At 42.5% G+C, this 12876-nt stretch overlaps 1 protein-coding gene across 5 annotated transcripts in view; it reads right to left on the bottom strand.

The window, feature by feature from the left end:
* The window catches only part of LOC115203779 (pro-neuregulin-1, membrane-bound isoform-like), a 127751-nt gene that overhangs the window by 90450 nt on the left and 24425 nt on the right, over positions 1 to 12876 (bottom strand). For 4 of the 5 annotated variants that reach the window (XM_029768759.1, XM_029768760.1, XM_029768761.1 and 1 more), the window contains exon 1: positions 4325 to 6140. The exons of the other annotated variant lie outside the window; for it this stretch is intronic. In XM_029768759.1, the coding sequence (XP_029624619.1) occupies positions 4325 to 5051 (727 nt within the window). In that variant the 5' untranslated portion in view covers positions 5052 to 6140. Of the gene's footprint in view, positions 1 to 4324; positions 6141 to 12876 lie in introns of those variants that run through there. 5 annotated transcript variants of the gene reach the window in all.

Below are 12876 nucleotides of genomic sequence, written 5' to 3'. Positions count from 1 at the left end.
AAACGCAAATAGCCAAATAAAATGCTTCTGTTGGCCAAGACTTCGGGCCCATGGGTTGTGTTATGGGCGCGCTCCATGCCACGCTCCCACAGCCACACTGCGCAAATGTGTCCAAGACCACAGGGAGTAAAATATGATACTCAGGCACAGCGCGACCACAAAGACTACAGCAGGGAACGCACTCCACAAACACGAAGGCCAAAATATTCCAATGTCAGTGAGTCTTGGTTGAAGCGAAAGCTATCCAAACACCCACTCAATCAAACAAATGCATTACAGTCACATGAAAGCAAATGCAAACAAGAAATGTACCCGAGTCAAACCCTGAGATTGTAGCATTAGAAAAATAGTCTCTACAGACTTGCTAATGCCAACTTAGTTCAAACAAAACATAGCAAACCCATGTTGGCTATTTAACATGTGTTACTAGTGCCAGCTAAGCTAGACAGCTAGACAATTTTACTTACATGGATACAGGTCTTTGTTCAGTCGATTCTAGATGTAGCTAGCTAGGTGTCCATATGTCAAGCTATATCTCAGCTAGCTAGCCACTAGAAATGGTAGAGAAGTGCTCAGATAAATCCACCACCACATTCAAATAACCCAGTCAGTGCTTGAGCACTCAGGTTTTTGTTGTGCATGCTAGCAAGTCAGCTAAATGTCCCTGTTGTCTGAAATCTTCTCAGCCAAGTGAAGACATAATAAAGATTTCCCTGGGTGCTCCTGGAGTTAAGCAATCATCTTGTTACATTGTAAAAATACATTTCAATATAAATGTGGCGTTAGCTAGCCAGATAGTAAACAGTCAAGTATGTCCAGCCAGCTCCCGCTAGCCAGCCAATTTGATTGTGATGTATTATAGCTAACACTGCCACTAATCTCAGTCAAATAAAACAAAATAAAATAAATCGGTTTCTCCCAGAACAAGAAAAATCAACATTGTTTTCACGTGAAAAGTAATATCCAAGTGGATGTCATGAAAATCAGTCCATTGCCAGCCACATATTCCTCCCGCCATGGCTAGCCAGCTGGGTCGCTTCTTCTATCAACTTTACTCTTCGCGTCGGACATAGAATGCTTTAGCCTCGGCCAGTGTGTCAAAAATTAGGGTCTCTCCCTCGCAAAAGACACGAAGACGGGCAGGGTGTCGGAACTGAAACTTTATCCCCTTCTTGTAGAGACAGGTTTTTAGGTTCTTGAAATCAGCTCTTTTCTTCATGATATTGGCACTCAGGTCCGGGTAGAATCGTATATCTTGGCCACAGAATTTTGGTTGATGCTCCTTTGCCCAGCACATTGCCCGTTCCTTGTCTCGGTAATGATAAAAGTAGGCCATGGTCGCCCTAGGCCGCTCCCCTGAGTTGGGTTTGGGGGTAAGGGATCTGTGCACTCGGTCAAGCTCTGCCGGTTTGTCCTGTTACCCACCAGCATGTCAGAGACAAATTCACTCCAGTCTCAATTCCCTCCATGATGCCAATGATCCAGATGTATTCCCTTCTGGCATAATTCTCCAACAAATCTATCTTGGAAAGTAGAGCTGTGTTGGCCGTTTTCATTTGAGAGACAGCTGCCTCTAGCTCAGCAATCCGCTTGGTGTTGTCAGTGGAGAAACCTTCTAGTGTAGTGAGGCGTTGCCCAAACGTGTTGACCGTTTCTCGAAAGGCGTCAACGGAAGTTTGGAGAGGTGCCAGTGAAGTGCTGAGGAGACAAGCCATATCCTCTTTTAGGCTACTTCTTTGTTTAGCTAGCTCAGCTACAAGTGTGGTCATAGTTAAGGCCTCCAACTCTGCATCAGGGCTGGCCGCGGCAGCCATTTTCGGCATTCGAGTAGTTGGGTCGACCTTCAACGATATGTTGGTTGTAGCAGTTCTTTTTTCTAAAAGAATATAACCAATTGATACATCTACATAAAAACTAACAGAGGCATGTAAAAATAAAGTTTAAATGGGGACCTCTCTCAAACACGTCTTCTTAGATCGACCGACCGGAAGTCTCCCAGTATACTACAGTCTATTACAGAATTGTATAGTAAGTACTATAATATTCTATAGTAAACTGCAGTATTTTTTCATGTGGGTTAACCAAATTGGCAAGGGAATTGTAACAATGGAATTAAACATTTCTAAGTTCAACCCAAACTTTAATGAAATGCAAGGTTGATTACTATTAGGAAATACCAATTAGGGAAAAGGAAGCGCATTAGAATTTGTGATTAAGAGGGTGCACCAATTGTATTATTGTATGTTACAGTCAACTAGCAAGAGCATGCCATGTACTTGCAACATTGAGTTATTGTTGTATATATATATTTTTTTGCAGAACAATTATAGGTGTGTTGTAGGTTGCCGACAACACCAACTGTCTCATACACACATGCAGTCATAGGAATGTCTGACACAACTTTGATAGACCTCTATACAGATTGACATGGCATCCGTATTGGCGTATTCGTTAGCTTCCTTCACATTTTCTAATTTGCTCAATGTGTCAAATAATGCGACAAATCACTATCACGTTCACTGTGCTTCCTGGTTGGACAGCTGACCTGCTCTCTGGGTATTGATTTGGTGTGGGATTACCAAAGCAGCAGATCGTATTTCCAATTTAAATCCCAAACATTGATCATGCAGCTTAAAAAAGGGGTGAGTATCTTGCCTTTCAGCAGCCCTCAATTTGATTCATGAATGCATACGAAGCAAACACACCACCTGTGTCTTTCAATTTCTAAAATGTGCCTCTGTTGTGGTGGAACAAGCCAATAAATTATATAAACGTCATCAATGCATGAGTTACGAAAAACTTAAATTGATGTGAGGCATTCATAGTTTCTTAGCGAAGCTGCACATACAGTACTAAACTTTAATCTGTGCTGATGATTGGCAGATTTCAATGCCAATGCTTTTGTTTTGTCAGGGGTGTGTCAAAAACACAAGGAAACCTTCCCATCTCTCTGCTCACTAAACCAAGCACACACGTCAGCTATCAGAGTGCAGGCGTATTAACCAAATATCCTGCCTTTCGAACAGATGTAGATCTGTAATCTACTCATCACATCTCCAACAGGCAATTGTCAAGTGTGAATTAATTACACTGAAAGTCTCATTTGCATGAAGAAATGCATCAAGGGCAGGCAGCCACAAAAACCCACAGCTACACCACAAGAGTCAAATACAGATGTAGAATTTTATTTGATCACTCTTTTGTTGCTGAGAACATTTTGGACTAAAAGTTCAAATTCTGTTGCTGCAAGATTATTTTGTTGAGACAATACTAGTCAAATTAAGATGAGGACAGGTGAGAAAAACATATATGAAATCTCGTAGGGAATGGGGAATAAAGCTGCAAGAATACAAAAGTCATGGCAGATAGCATTACTGGGATTGGAAGCAATTAGCCTCCAGCAGGCTCTGACATTGAAATGGAGCATTGGCCTGGCAGGAGGAAGTCTCTCTGGCACCACAGCATTTAGTTTTAGGAAGGCGTGCATCATCAGCTAATGATTTTTTCATATGAAATGGAAATAATGCACGGCTAGCATTGGGGGATTTGTGCTTATTTCCAATATGCAGATGGGAACATGTTTTGGTGAAATGCTGAGTGAAATTGACATAACAGCATGGTATTAACATGCTTGTGTTTAACTGTATTGAATGTGGTGTGTGGGACTGTAAGGGGCATGTTTATGCCATAGTAGCTAGTTGTTGAGTTTATAGTTGGTTGTTTACTAGTAATAGCCTGTGGTGGTTTCGAAAGGGATTTTGTTTCTTGCGCACAACCAGGTAGGTTGGTAATTCTTCTGAGGCTTAGTCATGGCCACTTGCGCTACACTGCAAGTCACAGCATGTCTGCTTTCAGACAGAGTGCTCAGCAACAGGCATTATCCTTCTCAGCATAGAGTTGCATAATAGGAAAAAAATAAAGTTGTAAAAGCTAAAAATAAAAAAAAAACACGTAGAAGCAATGGCCTTTTAAGGCTGCGTATTGTACACTGGAGGATTGTATACAAACTATTTCACTGAATCGTATCACATGGAGATCTCCTTTCTGTCTGTACCCAGTATGCTGATGTTTGATTTCAACATCAACTGACAGTAGATTTCCTTCATTTGACTACAATATCTGGTTCCCTTAAAAAAACATGCTTACCCTAGTGAATATTTGTGAGTTTCTCTTTATCCGACATTAAACTTTAGAATCCTTTCTTGTCTAAACTTCCAAGGCTAATATAACTGAACATATTTACTGAAGATGAGAGTAAAATAAACTGAGAAGAAATGAAAATACCACATGGTTTCATTGGAAATACAAAGTGTGGCGTACTTACAGAATTTAGGGAGAATAACGTCATTAGATTCCACAGTAGTTTGGGTGTAGGGGGTTGGTGTTCCCTTGTTCACTGGTTTTGGGGTGTTAGGGGGTCCAGGTTGCGTGGGCGGGTCTGTGCGGTACATCAATGCAGAAGTAGGGGTGTACTGAGTCACTTTGGGGGACTGGGGTACAAAGGGTCCTCCGGTGGGTTTCCCCTCTACTATGACCTCAGGTTGTCCTGTGGTGGTGGTCGTCGGCATGGGGACAGGGGAGGGGTGGGGAAATGACACTGGCAGATCCTGTGTGGGGTCAGAAATTATGATGAAGGGGTTTTGTTCCATGCGATCAGGGTCCAGGTGGGTTGGCGGCTCATACTCAAAGATTCTGTCCACAAAGACCCACTTGAGGCCGGCAGTGCAGAGGACCAGGCTGAGCAGGCAGGCCAGGATGGGGAGGATGCAGATCTTCTCTGAGCGCAGGCAACTGCGCACCTGTTCCATCTCTATGCACACACAGCAGGTCCCTGCCAAGCCCAATAATCCCAGGGGCCCGGCTCGACCTCCATCGCAATTGTCACCGCCTCCCTCGGTGCCCTCTTCCCCGCCCAATCCACCTGCCGCAGCCCTCTCCGGCGCCTCCTCGGGGGCTCGTCTAGGATCGGTGCAGGAGTGGGTAAGGGACGCTGATCCGGGAGGGACAACCAGCCCGGCGGAGGAGTCCTCCGCCTCCACACACTCCGCCATCCTCTCTCTCTCTCTCTCAGACAGAAGGACCTCTGGACTCAACTCAAAGCACACAGCAGCTGGCTGCGGCGGGTACTGTAAAGTGTGTTGTCCATTATCAGATCGCCATGGTGGGGGTTGGGTGGGAGATGAAGAAGGAGGATGCTTTTCAGAGCCGTGCGAGGTTTACCTTGTTAACGTCTGGTAAATAAACCGATAAGACTTGCGTGACAGGGAGAAAGATTTCTTCACAGGTTCACTCTCTCAGCATTCTCATGGGAAATGTGTTCACAAAACAAGTACCGAAATAGAAGCATCAGATTCAGCTCAGCTTAGACGCACAACAAAAGTAGCCCAGAAGACATGATCCAGTTGAGTTCAGTGCAGTTCGCAGGGTGTAATCAGTAGGCGCTCACTCAACTGAGGACTTGAAGAGTGGAGCCAGCTGCTGCGTAAACGCTACGGGCAGGATGCGGCTCTAGCGGCTGGGACAGATCAAGCAGGCACTGCGGTGGCAGGAGTGACATGCTGTCTGTCTGTGGTGTTCAAGCAGCAGCCGAGAGGGGATGAATCATCTTAGCAGGTCCAGAGAAACAGATCATTGGTGGAGAGAGAGAGAAGCACAATTCGGAAGAATGGCCAAGTCAGGATATTCCCCTTTTCTTCCTCTCCACACACCTCCTCTCCCCTTTAGCCTCTCTCTCTCTTTTTCTCTCTCTCCCACTCACTCGGTCTCTCTCTGTTTGGTATGTCCACGCACTCTTCCCATCTGCTCCCAGTCTAAACACAAAGCATACAGCTAAACTAGTTCGTACTTGATCCAATTATGAGGAATGGCAACGAATCACAGGCAAGCAGACGGCTCTGGCCTCTCTCTCTTCCTCGCTCTCTCTCTCAACCTCTCAGACTAGACCATTGATTATGCTAATACAAAAATGGGTATGTTTTTTTGTAAAGGGGTGGGAGCCATTGAAATAGACATATGATCCGTCCCAAAGGGATTGAGCTATTGTTTTATGGCTCTTCTCAGATATCGTCCATCATTTGGCATGAATGACAATAAAAGGAAAATTCTGTGAAGTAATATTTCCATTAAAATAACCCAATATCAAAACACAATACAATTTTGTCATACTACATGCTTAATTGTTCATACTACAGAGGCACATTTCAAAGCTAGCATGATGTTCTTCTTTTCTCAAAATTCAATATGACACAGATGCATGTTTTGAGCGTGTCTGTGTGGAAATAAAAGCTTAGACTTCTGACCTTTGGACAATTCACTCAAAACAAAATGAGCTAAATCTGTCTTAAAGTCTTAAATCAAAATTTATTAGCACTAAAAGAGTCTCTTCCCACAGGGAATCCTTAATTTCAGATGGGTAAAACTAATTTCCATAAGACTATACTTTAGGGAACTACTGTACTTCATACATGTATTAATACACCAAGTTATTCAAAACCATATCTTCATACACGTTACTTTGATGAGTATTTTCACGGCCGGATGAAAAACGTACCCAAATTAAACTGGTTACTACTCTTTCCCAGAAACTAGAATATGTATATTATTAGTAGATGTGGATAGAAAACACTCTGAAGTTTCTAAAACTGTTTGAATGGTGTCTGTGAGTATAACAGAACTCATATGGCAGGCAAAAACCTGAGAAAAATTCAACCAGTAAGTTGAGGATCTGAGAATTGTAGTTCTTCTTTCTAGTCCCTTTCGAAACTACAGTATTTGTGGGGTCACGGTGCACTTCCTAATGCTTCCATTGGCTGTCAAAAGCCTTCAGAACGTGGTTTGAGCATTCTCCTGTCACTGGGCAGAGTATAGGAGCTCAGTTACTGAGTGAACTGCCTGTGGACAAAGGGATTGGATATGCGCGGTCGGCGAGCACGCTGTGCCTTCTTTTTCTCCTTGAATGAATACGCTATTGTCCGGTTAGAATATTATCGCAATTTTATTTTAAAAATACCATAAAGATTGATTTTAAACAGCGTTTGACATGCTTCTAAGTACAGTAATGGAACATTTTGACTTTTTGTGTCTCGAATTGCGCTTGCGCATTAGCCTTTGGATAGTGACCTGAACGCACGAACAAAACTGAGGCATTTGTACATAAATATGGATTATTTAGAACAAAAACAACATTTCTTGTGGAAGTAGCAGTCCTGAGAGTGCATTCTGACGAAGATCAGCAAAGGTAAGAAAATATTTCTAATACAATTAATTCTGAGTTTAGGGCGAGCTATGTACTCAGAATATTGAAAAATGTGCTTTCTCCATAAAGCTATTTTAAAATCTGACACAGCGGTTGCATAAAGGAGTACTGTATCTATAATTCTTAAAATAATTGTTATGTATTTTGTCAACGTTTATGATGAGTATTTTTGTAAATTCACAGGAAGTTTTTGGTGGGAATATATTTTCTGAACATCATGCGCCAACGTAAAATGCTGTTTTTGGATATAAATATGAACTTGATCGAACAAAACATACATATATATAACATGATGTCCTAGGAGTGTCATCTGATGAAGATCGTCAAAGGTTAGTGCTTCATTTAGCTGTGTTTTGGGTTTAATTGACACATGTCCTTGCTTGGAAAATGGCTGTGTGGTTATTTTGGTCTATGTACTCTCCTAACATAATCTAATGTTTTGCTTTCGCTGTAAAGCCTTTTTGAAATCGGACAATGTGGTTGGATTAAGGAGGAGTGTATCTTTAAAATGGTGTAAAATAGTCGTATGTTTGAGAAATTGAAATTATTGGATTTTTGAGGTTTTGTATTTTGCTGTTCCATTGGATATTGGCTAGGCGTTCCGCCTGTCCTCAACAGGTTTTAAGTTAACCTCTATGGGCTAGGTGGGACGCTTGCATCCCACCTACTCAACAGCCAGTGTAATCCCGTGGCGCGATATTCAAATACCTTAGAAATGCTATTACTTCAATTTCTCAAACATATGACTATTTTACACCATTCTAAAGACAAGACTCTCCTTTATCTAACCACACTGTCCGATTTCAAAAAGGCTTTACAATGAAAGCAAAACATTAGATTATGTCAGCAGAGTACCCAGCCAGAAATAATCAGACACCCATTTTTCAAGCTGGCATATAATGTCACAAAAACCAAAACCACAGCTAAATGCAGCACTAACCTTTGATGATCTTCATCAGATGACACTCCTAGGACATTATGTTATACAATACATGCATGTTTTGTTCAATCAAGTTCATATTTATATCAAAAACCAGCTTTTTACATTAGCATGTGACTAGCATGTGACTAGCATTCCCACCGAACATCACAGGCTAGCTATTTAGACACCCACCAAGTGTGGTACTCACTAAACTCCGATTTACTATTAGAAAAGTTTGATTACATTTGCTGTCTTCGTCAGAATGCACTCCCAGGACTTCTACTTCAATAACAAATGTTGGTTTGGTTCAAAATAATCCATAGTTATATCCAAATAGCGGCGTTTTGTTCGTGCGTTCAAGACACTATCCAATGGGTAAAGAAGGGTGACGCGCCCGACGCGTTTCGTGACAAAAAAATTCAAAATAATTCATTACCATACTTCGAAGCATGTCAACCGCTGTTTAAAATCAATTTTTATGCTATTTTTCTCGTAAAACAGCGATAATATTCTGACCGGGAGTGGTTGTTTTCGTTCAAAGAGAGAGAAAGTAAACATGGAGACGTCTCGTGCACGCGTGCGCCAGTCTCATTGTTCTCTGATCGACCACTTACAAAATGCGCTAATGTTTTTCAGCCAGGGCCTGCAAAGCCACCATTCAGCTTTCTGGCACCTTCTGAGAGCCTATGGGAGCGTTAGAAAATATCACGTCATGCCAGAGATCCCCTGTTTTGGTTAGAGATGATCAAGAAGGCCATGAAATGGTCAGAGAGAGCGCTTCCTGTTTGGAATCTTCTCAGGTTTTGGCCTGCCAAATGAGTTCTGTTATACTCACAGACACCATTCAAACAGTTTTAGAAACTTTAGGGTGTTTTCTATCCAAATCAAGCAATTATATGCATATTCTAGTTACTGGGCAGGAGTAGTAACCAGATTAAATCGGGTATGTTTTTTATCCGGCCGTGCAAATACTGTCCCCTAGCCCCAACAGGTTAAGAAACAGTATTGGACTGGCTGAATAGCAATAGCGTGTACAATTTCTTGCTAATCCATGGGACACAGAACCAGCTCAACTTTTCATCATTCAGAAGCATAGCTCAGAAATGCACAGCACAATGAATGCTCTATTTACCACAGGAGGTTGGTGGCACTTTAATTGGGGAGGGCTGGCTCGTGGTAATGGCAAGCGGAATCAGTGAAACGGTATCAAATGGTTTTCATGTGTTTGATGCCGTACAAATCGATCCGTTCCAGCCATTACTATGAGCCGTCCTCCCCTCAGTAGCAGAACTGCTATTTACTACACCTCTGTAGAAAATCCCTGTCCTGTTTGTCACACGGCCCATGCGTATTTGCTTTGGCCCTCAAATCACATCTGCCACAATGCAAGAGGAGCCGGGATTATTACTGGTCACAAAATCCACACTTTTCATGGCTGGGTTTAAGCACAATATCCTAACGATCCTGAGCAGCACTACAAAGACATCCCCTGGTGAGCTGTTAAGCTCTTCCCCCCCGGTGCTAATAGGCTGGGAGGACAATCCAAAGACTGCTGTCTGAGAGAGCAAGCGAGGGGGAGTTTAACCAGGAGGAGGACCACAGTCAGAAAGGTCCAGTCAATGCCACACTTCCCATTGACAAACAAATTACTCTTTTCAATCATCAAGAGGAATTAATACCGGTAATGGTATCTTTGGGTCAGTACAGTGGCCTCCTGTCAAGTGGCTATTCTCATCCTCTGGATCTGGGTGTCTGTATATTGATATTAAACTTTACAGTACATTTATGCCATTTAAAAGAATGTTTGATCAAAAGAGGTATATTTTATTTGATAGCACCTCATGCCTAGGATCAAACACATGGCGTAAAGGCCCAGTGATTTGAATTATGCATGATGAGACTGCAAGTAATGGAGAGATATTTGGTATGGAGACAGCTCTGCAAACCAATGGATGTCTATGGAATCATTCATTGCACAGGTGCTGTTATGAAATACATTTAATTTGGCAGGCAGGGATACCTCATCATCTAATACCACAAATTGTCTAGGGGCTCAATAGCTTTCAAGATGATACAGATCATACGATAGAGGAAGGAAGGGGGAAGCTAATGTGTGTGACACTGAACAAGCATTAAAGCATACGCGATGAAAGACACCAGAGGAGAGAATTTTTAATCTGACATCAAACAAGTACAATTTCAAGGGTAGTAGTGAACTGTAGTCACATAAATTGAGGACATGATAAAACTTCAGGAATATCTAAAGAGACGAAAATTCCAGGAAATTACTTTGACATACTGAATCCTAAGAACAGACTGGCAGCAGTTGCAGTAAGGTTAAAATCAATTAATTGAATGGAGTCACGTTACCCTAAACCTAGTCAACGTCTAATGGTTAAGCCAAACAGGTGTTGCCAAATGTGCTTGGATTGCCAGATACTACACTTAAGGTACAACCAATGATGTACTGTATATGGTGTAAACCCTGGATTGCTAATGCTATGTATTGGCCAATGAGAGGCTTTGAAGCCTCCGGTCGGCCATATTGGCACTCCTCAGAAAGCAGTTCTCCATAGGAATGAATAGAATTCTACAATATTTCATTTAAATGAAATATTTAAACTCTCCTTCCAGACTCACATCAAACATCTCCAATCCAAAGTTAAATCTAGAATTGGCTTCCTATTTCGCAACAAAGCATCTTTCACTCATGCTGACAAACATACCCTCGTAAAACTGACCATCCTACCGATCCTCGACTTCGGTGATGTCATTTACAAAATAGCCTCCAATACCCTACTCAATAAATTGGATTTAGTCTATCACAGTGCCATCCATTTTGTCACCAAAGCCCCATATACTACCCACCACTGCGACCTGTACGCTCTCGTTGGCTGGCCCTCGCTTCATACTCATCGCCAAACCCACTGGCTCCAGGTCATCTACAAGACCCTGCTAGATAAAGTTCCCCCTTATCTCAGCTCACTGGTCACCATAGCAGCAGCCACCTGTAGCACGCCCTCCAGCAGGTATATCTCTCTGGTCACCCCCAAAGCCAATTCCTCCTTCGGCCGCCTCTCCTTACAGTTCTCTGCTGCCAATGACTGGAATAAACTACAAAAATCTCTAAAACTGGAAACACTTATCTCCCTCACTAGCTTTAAGCACCAGCTGTCAGAGCAGCACACAGATTATTGCACCTGTACATAGCCCATCTATAATTTAGCACAAACAACTACCTCTTCCCCTACTGTATTTATTTATCTCCTTTGCACCCCATTATTTCTATTTCGCACTATCTTCCACTGCAAATCTACCATTCCAGTGTTTTACTTGCTATATTGTATTTACTTCGCAACTATGGCTTTTTTTGCCTTTACCTCCCTTATCTCACCTCATTTGCTCACTTTGTATATAGACTTATTTTTCTACTATATTATTGACTGTATGTTTGTTTTACTCCATGTGTAACTCTGTGTTGTTGTATGTGTCAAACTGCTTGCTTTATCTTGGCCAGGTCGCAATTGTAAATGAAAACTTGTTCTCAACTTGCCTACCTGGTTAAATATAAATTTCCAAAATATTTTTTACAACGCTGGAGGACGGCCAAGATGGAGGCGTGGTGGCTTCAAAACAGCACTCCCTGTCAGTCATCTAGTGTATATATAAATTATTGGGTACAACAACGTTTGGTCATGGTCGCCGTATCGAACAATGTTATGGGCAACAAATGTTTTAATAATCCACTGTTGATCAGAAAGTAATAAATATTTAAATGTTGTTTCTGAACTTTATCAAAGGCCAAAGGTACACTGAAACGTAACATGTAAGTGTGAGCTGAAATAAAATATTTTTCCATATGCACAAAAATACTATTTCTCTCAAATGTTGTGCACAAATTTGTTCACATCCCTGCTAGTGAGCATTTATCCTTTGCCTAGATAATCCATCCACCTGACAGGTGTGGCATATCAAGAAGCTGATTAAACAATGCCGTTTTAGATAATTTGGTAGTACGTCTAACCGGCCTCACAACCGCAGACCACATGTGACCATGCCAGCCCAGGACTTCCACATCCGGCTTCTTCACCTGGGGAATTGTCTGACCAGCCACCTGGACAGCTGATGAAACTGTGGGTTTGCACAACTCTAGAATTTCTGTCAGGAAACGTCTCAGGGAAGCTCATCATCCTCACCTGGGTCTTTACCTGACTGCAGTTCGGAGTCGTAACCGACTTCAGTGGGCAAATGCTCACCTTTGATGGCCACTGGCATGCTGCAGAAGTGTGCTCTTCAAGGATGAATCCCAGTTTCAACAGTACCAGGCAGATGGCAGACAGTGTGTATGGCGTCTTGTGGGCGAGTGGTTTGCTGATGTCAACGTTGTGAATAGAGTGCCATATGGTGCCGGTGGGTTTATGGTATGGGCAGGCATAATCTACGGGCAACGAACACAATTGCATTTTATCGATGGCAATTTGAATGCAGAGAGATACCGTGAAAAGATCCTGAGGCCCACTGTCGTGCCATTCATCTGCCGCCATCACCTCACGTTTCAGCATGATAATGCACAGCCCCATGTTGCAAAGATCTGTACACAAGCCCTGGGAGCTGAAAATGGCCCAGTTCTTCCATGGCCTGCATACTCAGACAACTCTATGTGAAGGAGATGTGTCACCCTGCACGAGGCAAATGGTGG

The sequence above is a fragment of the Salmo trutta genome, chromosome 12 (genome assembly GCF_901001165.1).
Source record: "Salmo trutta chromosome 12, fSalTru1.1, whole genome shotgun sequence".
Taxonomy (NCBI): domain Eukaryota; kingdom Metazoa; phylum Chordata; class Actinopteri; order Salmoniformes; family Salmonidae; genus Salmo; species Salmo trutta.
Note: the sequence above shows the minus strand (reverse complement) of the source record. Positions and strands in the feature narration are given on the sequence as shown.